The following is a 22391-nucleotide window of genomic DNA, read 5'->3' on the forward strand; positions in this document are numbered from 1 at the left end:
AAAAATTCAAAAGTGGCGATTTTGACGTGAGAAACGAAGAACGTGGAAAACCACCGAAAAAGTTTGAAGACAGCGAATTGCAAGCATTGTTGGATGAGGATAACGCTCAAACTCAACAACAACTCGCGGATCAATTGAATGTGACATGAGATGCCGTCTCTATATATGTTTGAAATCCATGGGAAAGATCCAGAAGATGGGAAAATGGATTCCACATGAACTGGATGAAAGACAGCAGGAAAACCGAAAAACCACTTGCGAAATGCTGCTCGCCAGATACAAAAGAAAGTCATTTCTCCATCGAATTGTAACTGGCGATGAAAAGTGGATATATTTTGAGAATCCTAAGCGTAAAAGATCATGGGTAACTCCAGGCGAACCATCGACATCGACTGCAAGGCCAAATCGCTATGGACGAAAGACAATGCTCTGTGTTTAGTGGGATCAGAAAGGTGTGATCTATTATGAGCTGCTAAAACCTGGCGAAACCGTTAATACTGAACGCTACCGACAACTAATGATCAATTTGAATCAAGCTTTGCGTTAAAAACGACCTTAATATCAAAAAAGGCAACACAAAGTGATTTTGCTTCATAATAATGCACCATCACACACAGCAAAACTGGTCAAGGAAACGATTGAAGCGTTTGGTTGGGAAATACTTTCGCATACGGCTTACTCACCAGACTTGGCTCCGTCCGATTACTACTTATTTGCATCGATGGGACACGCACTTGCTCAGCAGCGCTTCACTTCTTACGAAGATGTACGAAAATGGCTAAATGACTGGTTTGGCTCAAAAGAGCAACAATTTTTTTGGCGTGGCATCCACAAATTGTCAGACAGATGGGAAAAATGTATAACTAGCGATGGGCAATACTTCGAATAAAATATTTTTTATCATTTTTATGCAATAAACGTGTATTTTCTATTAAAAAATTCCGATTTTATATTTACATACATGGTATTATATAATTTACCGTTTGTAGTATACATTTTGTAACAGTAACGATGTTCGACTTTTCATAAATAAGTGATATTTATTTGTGTAAAATAAAATTGGCATTTTCTCACATCTACAGCATACCGTAGCAGTGTAATATCCAAGCAAGCACATTATTATCGTGCATCCCGTTAATTCCACAAAAGCTGGTTTATGCATAATACTTTCCAGTTGTGATATAAAACTGAAACGTATAAATGTTTACAACAGTACAATTTTTTTATAAATAAGTCATCCAAACATTATACTGATTAAACATATCTTTTCATGAACATAATTGATAACTCCTTTTTAGTAATCCGTAAGAAAAAGAAAATTAATTTATCCTAATTTTAATGTAATCTCTAATCTTTAAAAGATTAATTATTAATTTAACTGATAATTTACGACTTTTTTACAGAGTATTAGAAACTATGTATGTTTTTCCGAATGTCTGTTTCGAAATACCTCAATATTCTTAGGTGATGTTCTACGATAGCAGCCAGTTTTTGTTCAGCTTTATCATTTTTCTCCGTTCGGTTTTCAACTAATTCACGAAGCCACGCGTACAGCACGTTCAACTGACCACAAGCATGTATCGCGAAGACAGCAGCCAGACTGCAACCTCCGACAGTACAGGTACTTATCACTAATATTACCAGCTGTTGCAGAACTAACGTGAATTCATTTATAGGGGTAAATCTCGTATCGATGATTTTGCTATAAATCGGACACGTCAGTGGATGCGTTGTAAAAGTCTCGTTGCCAATAACGATGGTAACAGTTTTTATAGATTGCAATAAACCGTACAATAGGCAAGCACCCTGCATCATTATCCCACAGATTATAGTAACAAAACGGCCGAACTTCGCATGTTGCAGCATCACTTCACGATCGTCGGTCTTTTGCACGAGACTCCAGTCTTTCTCCATATGTCGTATCAATTTGTGAATATCCTCTCTACGTTTGAGCAACACCCAGTAATGCATCGAGCTCATAAATCTGTTGATCAGTGGCAGCATGGTATTTAGTTTTTGCTGGATATTCTCTGCCTCAAATAGCACATATAATAAACACGGTATCGTTGGGACTGCTATTATGCTTGAACAAATAAAAATTTGCAGTAATATCATGATTTTGCACCCCAGACTCAATGCATTTATTTGTGGCCACGCACCAATTGACTTGAGAAACCATCGACTAAATTGTAAACTGTAATCGTAAGCACGTTTCGAATTTGACATGATCACTGCACGAAAGCACACTGTGTACTGCCACGGATGGACAATTCATCGTACCGCAATATAAAGAAGCGCCTGCGCCAATTTCAGAAGAGTTTAATGATCGGTCTGACATTAAAAAGTGTTTTTATATGGATTGATGTTTTCTTCTTAATGCGTATCACGTAACCAATGAGCACATTCAGTTCTGTATAATGGAAAACGTGGAACGTTTCTGATTGGTTACTCGATATTCGTTACGCATAAAATATCAATCTATATACAAAGCATCTTTACTCTGAGAGGGGCGTATATTAAATCGATATATTTGCTGGTTCAAAGTTTCTATCACGCGAAATCTGAGTGAATAAAGCTTGTCATGTACATTGTAAGGAAATGTTCGTGGAAGTGCCATCGAAAGTGCTTCAATTTAATAGACTTTTTTGATTCAATAACATATTGTAATCAGGTTTCCTTGCACATTGATTAAATTAGAATAAATTAATAGAGCTTTATTATTTATAAGTGATGATAAAAATTATAATATCATAAAAAATAGGAAATATTATAAATAAATTTAGAAATTATTGAAAATGATAATTAGAAAAATATTTTACTTAAAATTTTGAATAATTTCGTGTACAATGATTCTGTGTTATTTTAAAATTACAATTAATTTTATTTGTTATCTTTTGTTACAAAATATATATTAAGTTTGAATGTGAATTTAATCATAAAATGATTAACTTTATTCATCTTTTACAATTACAGATCTTTTGACGAATTCCAGGCGAATATTTTAATCGTGTCTAAACCATGATTTGCACTGGTATGTTTCATACGTACGATTATATGTACGGCTGTAAAGTTCTAAATTGTACTTAGAAAAACTTCGAACTTTTATTTATCCGTATGTTGTGGAAGTTTGATACTTCCGTATTTGAAACAAGAGATTTTGTTGTAAATATACGAGGTTTATAATAAAATTTGCTCATCAATATTTTTCGCATTTTTCTATAAACTCTTGTTTGCAGATATGGACATAATTTGAAAAATTCTTATTAAAATTTTTTTTTGTTTACATATTGGATTTCATAGTACCTATATTTGGTTAAAGAGAAATAAAATCGTAACTGAATCAAAACCGAAGCGGAAAGAAGCACTGGTTTAGTATATCCATATATAGAAATTAAAAATACTTTTAGTTTTAATTTTAATTTTAATTTAGTAATAATAAAATTATTTTTCTACAATAATATAAATACACTGAAAAAAAATATAGTCAATTTTAATAAATGTTTAGTTGAATACATGCCAACTAAATATTTATTAAATATAAAGGTATATATATTTCATACAAGAAATGTTAATTTGATTTAACAATTATTTTTTTTACTAAACAAATATTTATTTACTGTAAGTAAATATTTAGTTGGCAGTATTGAACTAAATATTTATTAAAATTAACTATATTTTTTTCTCAGTGTATGTTATTATAATATGATCATAAAAATATTATAATGTACTTTGTTAGTAATATACTTACATGTAATTTTCATGATTTTAACAAAATTATAAATGTCGTAATATCCAGTTAAACTTATATTTAACAAGTGAGACATTATGTTTAATGCTTTACGTGCACATTATGATATTGAAACATAATTATATGGTGAAATGTTCCAAAATATATTAGAAAATTTTTAATTTTTGTTACTACATTTCATTGTTTCCTTATATAACAAATACTAAGTAGTTATACCGGGTGTCTCAGACCAACAGTACACCCCTTTTATTTCGGAAACAGAGCATTTTAGAAAAAAACGTTTCAGACAAAAGTTGTGGGATTCTAGATGGCCTATTTATTGATCTGATCAGTCTGACCTTGAGTGGTGCCAAAAAGGTCATAGCAATGTCATTTTGAATTTTGTAAATAAAACCCCCTATTTTTTATTGCATATTCTTGCAGCATACCTCGAGAGCTTTCCAAAACATTATAATAAAATAATTTTTCATGAAGAACTTTTCGAGTTATAAGGCTTGAAAGTTACAGTTCTGCCGGTATTAGCATTACGCAAGGTGTCCGATCGACGGCCTTTTGAATGTCGTTCAGGATCATATCTTGAATAACATTTGTGAAGATTAAGGCCATTGATAATTGTTTCTCTTATTTTCATTTTTGCTTCATATCACTAAATAGATCATTTAGAACCTCACAACTTTTGTTTGAAACGTTTTTTTCGAAAATGCTGTTTCCAAGATAAAAGGGGTGTATGAGTGGTCTGAGACACCCTGTATATAAAAAAAAAGAATGTATATCCGATTTCAAACTTCACTTGGCATATTTGATTAATCACTTGCTCCCACACAAGTATCGTCCTGTCTTTGATACTTTATATGTAATAGAAAGAAAAATGGGACGATGTTATGTCGATTTGTGTCACCAGATAGAAAGCACCCGATATCAGCCTATTTTCAGTATGACCACTTCATGAAAGCACGCAATGCGCTGTCACGAATGGATAGTTCATTGTACTAGAGTTGAATATGAAGTAGAGCCTGAGCAAACCTTCAAAAACGTTGGATGAATAACGTGATATTGCAACTGCTTTGAAAGGGTTACGTATCCAATCAATAATTCTTCGCCGCGAATTTATATACCAATTATGCAAAGAAAATGTTGCGTGTGACGAAAAGAATAAATTCACTGTAATTACCAGATATGTTCTTTTTTATTCGATTATATGCATGCCTCTCATACTTTTAAAACTGGTAAATATAAAACTTTGCTGTAAATAAAAATAAGTACTTTTCAGTATACATGTAGAAATAATAATAATATATACAGAAAGAAAAATTATAGAAAATTATATGTTACATTTAAAAATAATTTGATAACTGACAGTTTCAGATTTTAAATCAACATTGATTTTATTTACTAAATCTTATTTTCAAGATATATTTATGTATTCTACAAAATATATATTATGCATATTTCTTTACGTTTCACTAACCATGTTTTACATAGTCATTGTTCGCAAGAAATTTAAATATACCATAGAAGTTTTAATTACCTGAAACAAAATGCTTGTTTATACACAATGCAAAGCAGTATATATTATTCTATAAAATACATTAAAATTTGATATTTTAAATTTTGCATGTTCATATAATTAAATGTATGGACATAATCATAATAGATAATTAATTCAATTCAGCAATCCACTTCTTTTATATATATAAGATGATTATAATTCATAATTAATATACGGAAAACTAGTTCACTATTTAATGAAATAAAGAAAAGGTAAATTTATATAACTTACATCACCAAAAGTTGTGATAGATAAAGGGAATAATTTTCCTGCTGTAAACTTAATAACATTATTCGATCGGGCGATAATCAGAATGAGACCGCGTGCGGTTTTGTGATGTAGATTGTACCAGTCAGTCATATATGCCATTTCCCCGACAAGTTTACACTAATAAATTGACACAAAAGAAAAATTTTTTATGAAAGAATTTAATAATCGGATTAATAAAATGTTAAAAACAAGTATTCAGCTTTGTTGAAGGTTAGGTAATTACAATTTAGCATTTGTTTCTATTAATCTAAGAGTATTACATTACATTCTTTCCAAAAATATTGACTGCGTTGAGCAGACAAAGCTGCGCAATAAGTGATTCTTTAATATAATACGATACGTTATTATAATACATACACGTTTCCATTAATATATTTATTGAAAAGTTCAAAAAAGGAACCAATGGCCGTGTTTATTTTGCAGTTTTTTTCTTGCATCCAGATTGCAGTCTGCAATCTGGATTATAGTTTCAAATCTAGAGAAATTGGTTCATCTCAACGAAGAAAACTTATAACACTTGTAATTAGACTATTATGTATTGAACATGGTCAATAATTATTTAAAAAATGTCAAAATCAGACGTGTCCAGTATGTCGATAACTTTTAACGATAGATTGGTATCGTTTTGTTGTCGTTGCATAAATAATATGGTACAAAAAATTATATAACGACAATATAACGATACCGAACTGTCATTAAGGGCCTCTTTCACCAACTTCTGGTTAAATTAATACACAACCAATTTTTATTATTAGAAGGGCCAGCAGCAATTTAATGTATCAGAACGCCTCCATTTTCTTCCACTTTTGAAATAAACTATGGTTTATTCTCACAATATGAGTTATGATGATTGAATTAAGCATCGATTACCGGTAACTGGAGTTGGTGAAAGAGGCTCTAAGATTATTGGTTTCAGTGTATTTTAATTCTTAACTTGCTCTGTGATAATCTCTCCGATGTAGCAAAATATAAAGATATTGAAACACAACGATAAATACAATACGGCGTAAGACGTTATTTTCGTTGCATCGAACGTTTCCCAAGCCTAAAAATTAAAACATGAGCTTATTTTCATCGTATAATTATGTTCTATGTATATTTTGTAATAGAGTAACAATGTTTTTGTGCTTTTCATGAGTAAATGACATGTAGGTATGTCTAATAAGCTTTTCGGTTTTATGGTCGCTGCCCTACCGTAATAATATAATATCCAAGCAAGCATATAGCTATCGTGCTTCCCACTAATTCCACAAGAGCGACTTTATGCATAATACTTTCCAGCTGTGATGTAAAACTGAAACGAGTAAACGTATATAAATGATACATGAAAATTTTGTTGTAAATAAGTAGAGTGCGAATGTTCAGGCAAGATCTCGGGGCGCTCGTGGAGAACCGCTGCGTGGAACTGAGTCGGATGTTCATTTAAATAAGATAGCAACATTCTCGTAGAGACACGAAGACTGTCGACTGTACCCGATTAATCAAAATATATCTATCTCAGTTGGTGTGCGGCCACCTCAATGGGTACTTTCCAATTTCTTAACACATCTTAACACGAACGTATACAGGAATACACAAAGTGTAACATTGTGCACTATTCAATAGAAACAGAATATGTACGCTGTGCACGGTTGATTTTTCAAGCTTGTTGATCGGCTATGGCATATATAAATCCGAGGATCTCTCTGTTCTGTATACATTTGTCGTATGACAAAAATGCGCAAATGAAATGGCACCCTTATACAGGCTGAGTATGTGTAGTGTTATGTCGAAAATGAGCAATTGGAATACAACTTGTGTTGCCGTGTGCACAAAAGTGTCTAGGGATATTGCAATTAGAAAGCACCCAATGTAAACAGAGCGCGGAGATTTTGTCTGTATTTTTCTGTTTCGATTCGAGATCACGTGAGAATGCTTTTCTTCAAATGCTAATATCTTTAAAGGGAAAATTTTCCTCAATTAGAATTGACAAAAATAATATTTATGATGTTTTGAAGCCGGATCGACTTTATATTGTAAGCATTGTTCTATCTATTTAGGATGCGGTCCACTTGGCGCTACAAATGCTTTGAAGCTTTTGATGGACCAATCGGAAAAAATAATTTTACTAATTGACCAATCAAAAAATGCTTCGAAGCATTTGTAAAATCACGTGGACTGCACCCTCATATAAGATAATATTCTGTAAATCGACACCAGCAAAGTAACAAACGTAAATAATATTTGTAAAAATTGAAATTATTCGTCAGAGCAGATTCTATGTCCACGACTATTGACACTGTGGCTATGTTTCAAAATCCACTGCCAGTGCTGAAAATATATAATATACGCAACGTAATCTGTAGATTATCAGCGTCGGCAGTAAATTTTGGAACACTGCCTATAAAGGGAGTAATCTGCCAATAATTTCAATTTTTATACAAATATTATTTATATTTATTACTTTGCTCGTGTCGATTAACAGAATATGAAATTATCTCATACAAGTAGGTGGAATAACGCTTATAATACAGTCCGGCTTTGTAAAAACATCAAAAATATTTTTGACAATTTCATCAATTAAGGCCAATTTTTTCTTTAAAGATTTCGTACATTTTGAAGAAAAGGGTTCTCACGTGATCTCGAATCAATTCTAAAAAATACAGAAAAAAATTTCTGCGCTCGATTTCCTTTGAGTAGGCCGTTCGCCAGCAGAGATAGATATATTCGGATAGATCGGGTACAATCGGCGAGCTTTGAGTCTCCTCGAGAAATGTTGTTATCTCATTTAAACGAGCATCCGACTCATTGACTGTGTTCAGCAGAAAAAGCAGCTTTACAACTGTTGTATAATTCTTGAATATGATTAGTTTATACATTTAGATCCAATGACGAACTAAGGGCAAGACCAATCATTGAAGAATTTTACAACAGTTGCAAAGCTATACTTTCTCTGCTGAACACAGCCATTTACACGAAACGGTTCTTCGCGCGCGCCCCGGATCATGCCCGAACATCCGTACCCTATAAATGAATTATCGTAAAAGTGGAATCCTACGATACTTGACTCTTTGCATACAGCGCTCAATGAATGAACGAATTCTAGCATACATCAGAGCAAGCATGTCTGCTTGCATACTTATTCAAGAAATTGATTATTATGTAATTCCATTTTTATATTGTATTCTTATAAATACAACCGACAACAAAATTCTCTTTTAATAATAAATAAGAAGAAAAAGAAAATTAATTTATTATAATTTTAACGCAAATATCAATTTTTTAATGATTAATTATTAATTTAAATGATAATTTAGAAATTTCCTATAGAATATTAAATGATATGTATTGCTTTTAATGAGTGTCCGCTTGTGAAATACCTCAGTATTCTTAAATGGCGTTCTACAACAGCAGCCAGGTTTCTTTCAGCTTTATCATTTTCCTTTGCTTTGTTTTTAACTAATTCATGCAGCCACGCGTATAGCACGTTTAATTGACCACAAGCATGTATCGCGAAGGCAGCAGCCAGACTGCAACCACCGGCATTACAGAAACTTATTACTAATAGTACCAAGTTTTGGAAAACTAACGCGATCTCATTCACAGGAGTAAATCTCGTGTCGATGATTTTATTGTAAATTGGACACGTCATCCGATGTGTCGTAAATGTCTCGTTGCCGATGGTGATAGTTGCAGTTTTCAGCGATTGTCCAAAACCGAAAAATAGACAACCGCTTTGCATCATTATCCCGCAGATTATGGTAATGAAACGGCCGAATTTGGCATGCTGCAGCATCATTTCTTGTTCATCAATCCTTTGCATAAGACTCCAGTCTATCTCCATATGTCGTATTAATTTTTGAATGTCATCACTACGCTTGAGTAACACCCAGTAATGTATCGAGCTCACAAATCTGTTGATCAGTGGTCCTACGGCATGCAATTTTTGCTTGATATTCTGTGCCTCAAATAATACATACAATAAACATGGTATCGTTGTGACTGCTATTATGCTTGAACAAATGAAAATTTGTAGTAATATCATGATTTTGCATAATGAACTCGATACATTTATTTGTGGCCACGCACCGATTGGCTTCAGAAGCCAACGATTAAATTGTAAATTGTAATCCGTATGTTTTTTACTGTCACTTTCTAGTGCACATTTGGAATTTGACATGATCATTGCACGAAAGCACACGGTGTACTGCCACGAATGGACAACTCATCGTACCGCAATATAAAGAAGCGCCTGCGCCAATCTTTAGAAGAGTTTAATGATCGGTCTGATATTAAAAAGTAGTTCTATATGGATTGATGTTTTCTTTCTAATACGTATCGTGTAACCAATGAGCACATTCAGTTCTGTATAATGGAAAACGTGGGACGTTTCTGATTGGTTACTGGATACTTGTTAAGCTTGAAATATCAATCGATATACAAAGCATCTTTATTCTGAGAGGGGCGTATATTAAGTCGATATATTTGCTGGTTCAAAGTTTCTATCACGCGAAATCTGATTGAATATGGCATGTCATTAACATTGTAAGGAAATGTTCGTGGAAGTCTCATTGAAAGTGCATCAATTTAATAGCCTTTTTTTTATTCGATAACATATTGTAATCATGTTTTTTTTCGCATATTGATTAAATTAGAATAAATTAATACAGCTTTATTTATAACCCTTATACAAATTTTTCACCGTTTTTAGCCCGTTTTTAGCCCGCGCGAACGATTAATTTGAGTGGTGAAAACGTGCATTTTACTCAGTGAGTATAACTCCGTTTTTAGGTCGCAAACAGGAACTTTTCCGTAAAAATGAGTGGTTAAAACGGATTGCACTCATGCAGGACACGAGTATATTTGAGTGGTAAAGACGTATACATTACGAGTATTTTTGAATGGTAAAAACGTAAAATTGAGTGAAAAAATTTATACGAGTGCAAACTACTCATTTAGCACTCGTCACTAACATTGCACGTTTTCACCACTCGAAATTACTCGTAGTAAGGCATAACCGATAGCACGGGAAAATCAGCTTCGCTCCTGTCGAGATTCGAACCGAGGCCAAGTCTCCAAGTCTGCTCTACGAGGCTGCCACTTTTCCACTGAGTCACACTACTCCTATGTCGATATTCGCTTGCTTATGTACCTCTTATATGAAAGCTTATAATTATTATATAGTACACTATTAGAAATGTAACCACGAGTTTCCTTTACATGTAAATAAAGCTTGTGGTTATGAACGAAATTAAAAGTAATGAATGATTTAACTGAAAATTAAGTTACAGTAGTTACTTAAATATATTAAACGTGTACATTAAATTTATGAAATTTAATGTACTTTCAATAAAATTTTATGAAAAGTACATTAAATTTCATAAATTTTCATGAAAAATACATTAAATTTATGTATATGTACACAAATATACTTTTTAATTATAAATACATTAAATTTGATGTAATGTCATGAAATTAATTTCAAATTGTGTAACTTAAAATGTAATGAAATTTAAGAACATTTTTAACGGTGTAATTATATTTAATACATTGTGTATGAGTTATATACATATATGTAATGTTATATATATCCAGATATATATATAAACACACACACACACACAAACACCTTAAAAGGCCATTAGACATTAACACTTTACATATTTTGATTTTGAATGATTAACCAATTGATTTAATTCATTATTCTGTGCATAAAAATATTAAAGTACAACTGTTGAAAATAGTTCATGAAACATTTATACCTGAATAAAGTGTAATATATCTCATAAACTATTAATATTTTGACAAGTTTATCTTCATACTTTTGCATGCAGATTAGGAAGATCATTTCAAATTAAACAACTTTTTTCTAAATATATTTTATAATTAATGTGATTAACCTTCAAAAATAATTAAGGGACATGATAGATTAAACTAGAACTCTGATGTGTATGCACACACAAAAACACACACACACAAATACGAGCGCGCGTGAATATATTACAGTTATATATAACCATTGATAAATTAATTGTCAAAATAAAAATAAAATTCATACAATAATAATTCATTATTATTATTAATTTATTAATATACATATATATGTGGGTGTATATATGTATAACATATATATATATATACAATAATAAATAATGAATTATTATATAAATTCTATTTTAATTTATTTGAAATCATACGATATGGTAATTAATAAATGATAAGTAAAAGTACGAGTAAAAGAGAAATGTCGTATTAACGTGTTCTCACTCATCAGTTGAAAACGAACAATCCACTCAAAAATACTCGCGTATATGTTTGTCGTTCATGAGCGGAAAAACGAGTATTGAAAACGGACCATTCATTCAAAAATACTCGCGTATACGTTTGTCGTTCATCAGCGGAAAAACGAATATTGAAAACGGACAATCTCCTCAAAAATACTCATTGCGTACTCGTGTATACTCACTATCATTCCTTCATGATACATTGTGAGTGCATGTGAGTGCAAGAAACGAGCAAGAACGGGCTAAAAACGGGCTACAAACGGGCTAAAAACGGTCCGTATGAAGTCTAAAAACGGTGAAAAATTTTTATAAGGGAAGTGATGATAAAAGTTACAATATCATAAAAAATAGGAAATGATGTAAATCAATTTAGAAATTATTGAATATGAAAATTAGAAAAATATTTTGCTTAAAATTTTGAATAATTTCATGTACACTAATTCTGTGTTATTTTAAAATTACAATTAATTTTATTTGTCAACTTTTGGTACAAAGTATATATTAAGTTTGAATGTGAATATAATCGTAAAATGAGAGGTTAATTTTATTAATCTTTAACAACTACAGGTCTTTTGATAAATTTCGAGTTAATATTTTAATCGCGCCTAAACCATGTTTTGCACTGGTATGGTTGATACGTACGATTATATGTACGGCTGTAAAGTTCTAAATTGTACTTAGAAAAACTTCGAACTTTTATTCATCCGTATGTTGTGGAAGTTTGATGCAACAGCTTCTGTGTTTGAAACAAGAGATTTTGTTGTAAATATATGAGATTTATAATAAAATTTGCTCACTAATATTTTTCGCATTTTTCTATAAACTCCTTTTTATAGTTATTGACATAATTTAAAAAATTCTTATAAAAATTTTTTTTGTTTACATATTTGGATTTTACATAGTTTATTTGATTAAAGAGAAATAATTAAATTCGTAACTGAATCATAACTGAAGCGGAAAGAAGCACTGGTTTAGTATATACATATGTAGAAATTAAAAATACTTTTAGTTTTAATTATAATTTGTTGAGACGCTATATAATTATTGGCACAACTTTTGTTCTCATTGTAATTACTCAGATATAAGATGTGATTTTACGAGCGACTGTTACTTTTTCTTTCTTTAGCGAGATGTAAATTCTTCTCTTAAGAAGGTATTTATATAATATTTTGTTAATTTCATTCTACAGTGGCATAATTGTTTGAACTTAAAGTGTTACGGTTAGGTTACTTTTTGCGGTTTTTCTTTATAGATCTTTTTATGTTAATCTTCTACATTGCTGGATTGTTTCCAAGGTTTTTTGCGAGAATTTTATCTTTGGACTACTATGAGAATTTTAACTTTGGACTAACATTACAAAATGAGACAACATTTACAAGAATACACGCAAATGCCATTATTTTTCGTAATTTCTGAGTTTCTGGATTATTAAGGAGGATTAAAGGAATGACTACATTGTTGCAAGCATTTCAGAAATTAACAAATATTTATATTATATTATACACGTATTAAATGATAGATAATTTATATAATGTTTCCATTTGTATATAATAATTTAACATTTACAAATATTTTTTGTCAACATTGGGAATAACCAGATCGGTGTCGAAACATTTTGCTGCAATTTTATTTTTATTATTTTATAATAGATTTTTTTTATTTTTGTATCTTTTGTACGTGGCCCTACCTATTTCTTACTTTATTTAATTATAATTATGTATAATTATAATTTTAATTCTGTAATATTAAAATTATTTCTCTACAATAAAATACCTATGTTATCATAATATGATCATAAAAATATTATAATGTACTTACATGTATTTTTCGTGATTTTAAGGGTATTATAAATATCGTAATATTTAGTTAAACTTATATTTAATAAGTGAGGCATTACGCTTAATATTTTACGTGCAGATTATGATATATTGAAACATAATTATATGATGAAATATATTTCTAAAATATATTAGAAAATTTTTAATTTTTTTACTACATTCCATTTTTTCCTTATACGATAAAATACTCAGTAGCTATATGTATATGAAGAAAAAGAATGTGTATCCGATTCCAAACTGCACTTGGCATATTTAATTAATCGCTTCCTGACACACAAGCATTGTCATGTTTTTGTTACTTTATATGTAATAAAAAGAAAAATGGGACGATGTTGTCTCGATTTGTATCATCAGATAGAAAGCACCCGATATTAGCATTTTTTCAGTATCACCACTTCATGAAAGCACACAATGCGCTGTCACGAATGGGTAGTTTATTGTACCAGAGATGAATGTGAAGTAGAGCCTGAGCAAACTTTCGAAAACGTTGGATGAATAACGTGATATTACAACTGCTTTGAAAGGGTTACATATCCAATCAATAATTGTTCGCCGAGAAGTTATATACCAATTATGCAAAGATAATGTTGCGTGTCACGAAAAGAAAAAATTCACTGTAATTACCAGATATGTTCTTTTTCAATCGATTGTATGCATGCTTCTTATATTTTTAAAACGAGTAAATATAAAATTTCGCTATAAGTAAAAATGAGTACTTTTCAGTATATATATAGAAATAATAACACATAAGAAAGAAAAATTGTAGAAAATTATAGGAGACATTTAAAAATAATTTGATTTGATAGTCTCAGATTTTACACAAACATTGATTTTATTTACTAAATTTTATTTTCAAGATATATTTATGTATTCCACGAAATATATATTACACATATTTCTTTACGTTTCACTGACCATGTTTTACATCGTCATTGTTCGCAAGAAATTTAAATATACCATAGAAGTTTTAATTACCTGAAACAGACATGCTTATTTTTACACAATGCAAAGCAGTTGTATATTATACTACAAGATACATTCTATAAGATACATTTCAAATTTTAAATTTTGCATGCTCATATAATTAAATGTATGGACATAATCATAATACATAATTAATACTATTCAGCAATCCACTTCTTTTAAGATGATTATAATTCATAATTAATAAAATATATGGAAAATTAGTTTACTATTTAATGAAATTAATAAAGGGAAGGTATATTTGTATAACTTACATCACCAAAAGTTGTGATAGATAAATGGAATAATTTTCCTGCTGTAAACTTAATTACATCATTCGATCGGGCGATAATCAGAATGAGACCACGTGCAGTTTTGTTATGTAGATTGTACCAGTCAGTCATATATGCCATTTGCCCGACCAGTTTACACTAACAAATTGACACAAAAGTAAAATTTTCATTAAAGAATTTAATAATTGGGTTAATAAAATGTTAAATAAATAAAAAACTTATTAATAACTTTCAAAAAATGACAATGAAACGCAAATGAGAGTAAGGCGCGGAAATTGGTGCGCAATAATTAATTATAAAACAATATGTGGTAATATCTTACATTGATGTATTTGAAAAAAACCTATGTTAACACACGAATGTTTCGGCCAACATTTAGGGCCATCCTCAGCGCAAAATATAAGTTCAGAACAAAACAGTGTGAAGATTTCCTTGCATACTCAGCTGCAGATCGTGTAACAGCTGTGATGTAAGTTTCTATCCATTCAAATTGGTACCATGTCAAAGATGAAATGTAAAATTACGTATCCTAAGAAGGATTGAACCTTATTAGATAAACTGGTTATTCAAAATTAAGATAAAATTACAAAAAACTCTCTTGCAGGTTTAATCCTTCTTAGGATATGTAATTTTACATTTTATCTTTGACATGGTACCAAACTGAATGGATATAAACTTACATCAGAGCTGTTATTCGATCTGTAGCTGAGTATGCAAGGAAATCTCCATGCTGTTTTGTTCTGAACTTATATATTGCGCCGAGGGGATGACCCTAAATGTTGACCGAAACGTTCAAATGTTAACATAGGTTTTTTTCAAATACATCTATGTAAGATATTACCACACATTGTTTTATAATTGATTATTGCGCACCAATTACTGTCTTACTCTCATTTGCCTCTTATTGTCGTTTTTTTTAAATGTTAAAAACAAGTATTCGGCTTTGTTGAAGGTTAGGTAATTACAATTTAGCATTTGTTTCTATTAATCTAAGAATATTACATTACACTCTTTATAAAAATATTGACTGTGTTGAGTAGACAAAGCTGCGCAGTAAGTGATTCTTTATTATAATACGTGCACGTTGCCATTAATATACCTATAGAAAAGTTAAAAGTAGGAACCAATGGCGGCGTTTATTTTGTAGTTTTTTTTCTCTGCACTCTTATTGGATTATAGTTTCAAATGTAGAGAAATAGGTCTATTTCAACGAAGAAAATTTCTAACACTTGCAATTAAACAATTATGTATCGAGTATGGTCAATAATTATTTAAAAAATGTCAAAATTAAGAGTGTCCAGTATGTCGATAACTTTTAACGATAGATTGGTATCGTTTAGTTGTTGTTGCATAAATAATATGATACATAAAATTATACAACGACAACATAATGATACTGAATTGTGGTTACAGGTCTCTTTCACCAACTTCTGGTTAAATTAATAGAAGATCAATTCTTATTGTTAGAAGCGCCAGCAATTTAATGTATCAGAATGCCTTCCTTTTCTTGCTCTTATGAAATAAATATGTTTTATTCTCATAATAGCCATCATGATGATTGAATTAACCATCGATTAACGTTAATTGGAGTTGGTGAAAGAGGCTATAAGACTTACTGGTTTCAGTGTGTTTTAATTCTTAACCTGCTCTGTGATAATCACTCCGATGTAGCAAAATATAAAGATATTGAAACACAAAGATAAATACAATACGGCGTAAGATGTTATTTTCGTTGCATCGAACGTTTCCCAAGCCTAAAAATTAAAATATAAGCTTATTTTTATTGTATAATGATTTTATGTATATATTTTATATTAGAGTAACAATGTTTTTGCTTTTCATAAGTAAATGACATGTAGGTATGTCTAATAAGGTTTTCATTTTTATGGTCGTTGGTCTACCATAATAATGTAATATCCAGTCATACATATGACTATCGTACTTCCCACTAATTCCACAAGAGCGACTTTATGCATAATACTTTCCAGTTGTGATATAAAACTGAAACATGTAAACGTTTATAAATAATACAGTAAAATTTTGTTGTAAATAAGTAGGGTGCGAATGTTCGGGCACGATCTCGGGACGCTCGTGGAGAACCGCTACATGTGAGTCGGATTCTCAGTGAAACGAGATAGCAACATTTCTCGTGAAGACTCGAAGCCCGTCGTTTGTACTCGATTTATCCGAATGTAAGTATCTCGGATGACGTGCAGCCTACTCAATGGGTGCTGTCCAATTGCTTAACACATCTTAACACAAATATACACAGGAATACACAAAGTGTAGCATTGTGCACGATTCAATTGGAACAGAATATGTACGCTGTGCATGGTTTAGATCTGGTTTGGATAGAGTTCGATTAAATGTAGCTCTCTCCATCTGTATTAAATAAAAAAATTAGTGTCGGCCTGCATAGATTATTCTCCAATCTCATTTACAACCGCCGCGCTTAGTAATTGTAACTAGAAAACACAAGCTTACACATCCCTCGGCTGAGTATAGATGCGTAGTGTTATATCGACGAATATGAGCAATTCGAACACAACTTGTGTGTCGCCGTGTGCACAAAAGTGTCAAGGGATATTGCATTGGAAAGCACCAAATGTAAACAGAGCGCGGAGATTTTTTTCTGCATTTTTCTGTATTAATTCTAGATTACGTGAGAATGCTTTTCTTCAAAATGCTGATATCTTTAGAGGAAAAATTGGCCTCAATTGAAATTGAACAAAATATTTATGATGTTTTTATAATGCGCCGGATCGACTTTATATTGTAAGAATCGATCTATGTACTTATATAAGATAATATTCTGTAAATCGACACCAACAAAGTAACAAACATAAACAATATTTGTATAAATTGAAATAATTCGTCAGGGCAGATTCTAACTTCACGACTATTGACAATGCGGCTGTGTTCCAAAATTCACTGCCAGTGCTGAAAATATATAATATACGTAACGTAACCTGTAGATTTTCAGCATCGGCAGTGAATTTTGGAACACAGCCTGCAAAGGAAGTAACCTGCCAACAACTTCGATTTATACAAATATTATATTTATGTTTATTACTTTGCTCGTGTCGATTAATAGAATATGAAATTATCTTATACAAGTAGGTGGAATAACTCTTACAATAAACTCCGGCTTTGTAAGAACATCAAAAATATTTTTGACAATTTCATCAATCGAAGCCGATTTTTCCTTTAAAGATTTTGTACATTTTAAAGAAAAGGGTTCTCACGCAATCTCGAATCAATACTAAAAAATACAGAAAAAAATCTTTGCGCTCTACTTCCTTTGAGCAGACCGCGCGCCAAACAAGGTAGATATATTCGAATAGATCGGGTACAATCGGCGGGCTTTGAGTCTCCTGGAGAAACGTTGCTATCTCATTTCAGCGAGTATCCGACTCATTCACCCAAAGCGGTTCTTCTCACGCGCCCCGGATCATTCCCGAATATCCGTACTCTATAAATAAGTCATCGTAAATGTGGAATTCCACGATACCTGATTTCTTGTATGCAACGCTCAATGTATGAACGAATTCCAGCATACATCAGAGCAAGCATGTCTGCATGCATACTTATCATTCAAGAAATTGATTATGGTGTGATTCTATCTTTATATTGTATTTATACTTCTCATGGAATACAACAACAGCCAGGTTTCTTTCAGTTTTATCATATTCCTTTGCTTTGTTTTTAATTAATTCATGCAGCCACGGGTATAGCACGTTTAACTGACCACAAGCATGTATCGCGAAGACAGCATCCAGACTGCAACCACCGGCATTACAGAAACTTATTACTAATAGTACCAAGTTTTGGAAAACTAACGCGATCTCATTCACAGGAGTAAATCTCGTGTCGATGACTTTGTTGTAAATTGGACACGTCATCAAATGTGTTGTAAAAGTCTCGTTGCCGATTATGATGGTTGCAGTTTTTATCGATTGTCCGAAGCCGACAAATAGACAACCACTTTGCATCGTTATCCCGCAGATTATGATAATGAAACGGCCGAATTTGGCATGCTGCAGCGTTATTTCTGGTTCATCGATCTTTTGCATAAGATTTCAGTCTGTCTCCATATGTCGTATTAATTTTTGAATGTCATCACTTCGCTTGAGCAACACCCAGTAATGTATCGAGCTCACAAATCTGTTGATCAGTGTCCCCACGGCATACAATTTTTGCTTGATATTCTGTGTCTCAAATAATACATACGATAAACACGGTATCATTGTGACTGCTATTATGCTTGAACAAATGAAAATTTTTAGTAATATCATGATTTTGCATAATGAACTTGTAACTACCTTATTTTCGTGCGAAATAGCTCGTCGGATTTTTCGATCGATCGGAACACGAAAGAGGTTCGTGGCGGAGAGAGGAGATGCAATAGAACATGATGTGCTTCTAGATAATGATAAAGAAATATTTATTAAAGAATAGCAAAGGAAAGAATACAATATAATCAGAAAATAAAGCGCGGCTTGCCGAAATCGCGTTGGATCGAAACGCGTATGTGTGAGTGTGTGTGTATTGTGTGTAACGTACGCTGTACAATGTGATTGTGTAGGTGTAGTGCAGACGAGTTTCGTCGCGACGCGGTATTGCGTGACGCGCGGGACGTGGGATTGTGAACAGCTGACCTCTGTGTCTCGATGTTATCGCAGAACGCGTGCATCCGCCAAGCGCGAACGCGATCGCGGCGCGGTGGATTTCGAGATTCTTCCCGAACGCAATGGGAAAAAATTGAAGAGCGCGCGCGAAGAAAAGGCGGTAATCGACGGCCAGAACACTCGGCAGAGGCAGAAAAATCTCTATCCCATGCTATACTGTTGAAACCGAAGCAAGATTCACCTGTAATAACCAGCGTTCGAGAACTCTCGACGAGGATATTATTCCCTGGCGGCTGGTGCCAGGAACTGGTGCGGCAGGAGCGGTAGACTCGGCGGTAGACGACCGTCGGCCGAGTAAGCTCGGCGAAGCAGAGTACGCTATGCCATGGAGAAATACCATCGGTGCAGCGGTACAAGGAACGCAGCTGGTCGGCGGTCGTGTACGTTCGGCAGGACAGAGTATCCGTCCTGGAGAATTCTCATCGGTGCAGCGGTCTAACGCAGGAAGCCGGTCGTTGTCGAGAACTCGACGGTGACAGAGTACGCTCTACCACCTTTACTCGCTACTAGATCGGCTCGGAGAAAATCGGATCAGGATCGGGACGGACAGAACTTTGTTAATATCAATTTCGCGTATATGTATATTAATTGTTGCTCCCGTTCGTAATGTTCCGACAGTATTTGGTAATTCCCTCCGATTGCAATATCAGCAGGAGAGATATCGATCGGCGATATTCGGACGGTCTCAGCGATCTTCATCAGAACGGCTGTCACCGCAATACTTATTTTAACAGGCGCACCCTTATGTGTGCTCAAAAGCCACTTTAACGGCATGCAGATACGTGCATCGTTACAAACTCGATACATTTATTTATGATCTCGCACCAATTGGCTTGAAAAGCCCTCGATTAAATTATAAATTGTTATCGGTATGTTTCTTTAGTCTGTCACTTTTTAGTGCACATTTGGAATTTAATATGATCGTTACACGAAAGTACACAATGTACTACCATGAATGAACAACTCATCAGAATATGAAGAAGCGTCAATCTTCAGAAGAGTTTGGTGATTGGTTTATTATTAGGCCTATTCTTTTTAGCTGAACTTTTGCACCAGTTCATCTTTTGTCCTCTTCTTTCCTCCTGAAGAGAAAAAGAAGAAGGACGAACTGATGAAAAAGTTCAGCAAAAAAAAGAACAGGTCTATTATAAAGCTTTCACGCATGATCTGATTAGGTGTTAAACTTAATTCCTGCCGTTCTTCGTTTCCAAAATTGATTTGTTTCGAAGGGTAGATGAATGAATACCTCAATCAAAGTAATTTCCTCCATTTTCTACTTTATTAATAATACTTTGATTAAGGTATTTCCCTTCGAAACAAATCAATTTTGGAGACGAAAAACGGCAGGAATTAAGTTTAACACCTAATATTTCCTTCACAACTGTCGCGTAACTAATAAGAACATTCAGTTCCGTGTAACAGAAAATGCGAAATATCTTTGATTGGTTAAACGATACGCATAATTCGGATAATATAATCCCTATAAAAGCATCCTCACTTTGAAGGGGGCATATATTCAATCAATATATTTGCTCGTTGAGAGCTTGATGGAAAAAACCATAGTTGAGAGTTTCTATTGCCTGAAGTTTGAGTGAATATGACGTGTTATCGTGTTATGAACACTGTTGCCAGATCCCGAGCACTATACAGCTGTGGCCTGAAGGTCCGTGCGCTGGAGGCCGGCCGATTGTTTCATTGAAAAAAAAGAGACAAAAATGCGCAGGGTTAATTCGTGTTTTGCAACTACTGTTGCAGATTTTCTTTTTGTGTTATTCATGTTTGACCAACATAAAGTGTCAACACAATCACAGAGACCTTGTTATTATGATTACAAGATTACATACAGTCCAAACACAATTACAAACTTTTTTATTATTCGTAAAATAACTCTGAAAATAATCACAGACTTTCTTATTACTTTCCACGTAATTTAAATATGCAATTAATAAATATTCCACGCGAGCGAAAAACTGGAGATTTTTCCCGTCTGGTGGAGAACTGGAGATTGGTCCCGAAAACTGCAGTCTCCAGTAGAAATCTGGAGACCTGGCAACCGTGGTCATTGTGTGTGAGGGAAGATTTGTGTAACTGACATTGAAAACTGCTTCAATTTAATAGAACTCTTGATTCTATATTTTTGATTTTTTTAATCATATCAGCGTTTTTTGCATATTGATTAACAAAATAAATAAGTAGTTTTATTATTTATAAATAGTGATGAAGGTTACAATATCATAAAATACAGGGAATGGAAAGTTACTTTTTAAAAGTAACAAGTTACAGTTACTCGTTACCGAGTAGAAAAAGTAACAAGTTACCGTTACTAGTTACGGATTTTTAAAAGTAACTCGTTACAGTTACCGTTACTTGAGAAAGTAACTTTTCGTTACTTTTCCGTTACTTTTTTTTAAATCGACGACCAACAATCACAGCGGACTGGCCTAGAGGCTTCTTTAGTCTCAAGCGCATGGTAAAAAATTGTGTAAAATTATAACTATTATACTGGATAATTTTGAGATTCACTATAATAGTTGTAAACGTCCACACGTTTGTATATTTGCAATATGCAAATAAAAATAATTTCTTGGTTTGGAACTAAGCAGATTGTGGAAGTACAATTACAATGTGTATGTGTAGCTACAGGAACGATAATATGACAATATATTTCGCACTATATATTATTATACATTTAACAACAATACGCGAAAAATTTCTTTTATGTTACGTAATATTACTAAAATTTGGATAATTACAGAAAATATTCAAAATATCCTGCTAT

At 32.6% G+C, this 22391-nt stretch overlaps 2 protein-coding genes and 1 pseudogene across 2 annotated transcripts in view; all 3 read right to left on the minus strand.

The window, feature by feature from the left end:
- The window catches only part of LOC108761962 (odorant receptor 4-like), a 5042-nt gene extending 2816 nt beyond the window's left edge, over positions 1–2226 (minus strand). Inside the window, exons 1-2 of the mRNA XM_018508753.1 lie at positions 1451–2226; positions 1088–1187 (exon numbers count right to left, since the gene is read on the minus strand). Of these exons, the coding sequence (XP_018364255.1) occupies positions 1088–1187; positions 1451–2226 (876 nt within the window). The remainder of the gene's footprint in view (positions 1–1087; positions 1188–1450) is intronic.
- Positions 2227–5222: 2996 nt separating this feature from the next.
- On the minus strand, positions 5223–9726 carry LOC108762028 (odorant receptor 22c-like). Its single transcript, XM_018508827.1, has 5 exons — positions 8927–9726; positions 6762–6861; positions 6502–6612; positions 5529–5684; positions 5223–5276 (listed from the first exon to the last, which is right to left on the minus strand). Exons 1-5 carry the CDS (start codon positions 9724–9726, stop codon positions 5223–5225), a joined length of 1221 nt encoding a protein of 406 aa, XP_018364329.1.
- Positions 9727–14589: 4863 nt separating this feature from the next.
- The window catches only part of LOC108761963 (uncharacterized), a 13324-nt pseudogene continuing 5522 nt past the window's right edge, over positions 14590–22391 (minus strand).

The sequence above is a fragment of the Trachymyrmex cornetzi genome, unplaced genomic scaffold (assembly GCF_001594075.2).
Source record: "Trachymyrmex cornetzi isolate Tcor2-1 unplaced genomic scaffold, Tcor1.1 scaffold272, whole genome shotgun sequence".
Classification (NCBI taxonomy): domain Eukaryota; kingdom Metazoa; phylum Arthropoda; class Insecta; order Hymenoptera; family Formicidae; genus Trachymyrmex; species Trachymyrmex cornetzi.

Excerpts from the sequence above, each read along its gene's own strand:
- LOC108762028 (XM_018508827.1), bottom strand. The coding sequence starts at position 9,726 with ATGTCAAATTCCAAATGTGCACTAGAAAGTGACAGTAAAAAACATACG. Across the intron at positions 5,685-6,501 it reads GAGAGATTATCACAGAGCAA|TGTAAACTTGTCGGGGAAAT; the intron begins GTTAAGAATTAA and ends TCAATTTATTAG. Across the intron at positions 5,277-5,528 it reads CTATCACAACTTTTGGTGAT|GTAATTAAAACTTCTATGGT; the intron begins GTAAGTTATATA and ends ATTTTGTTTCAG.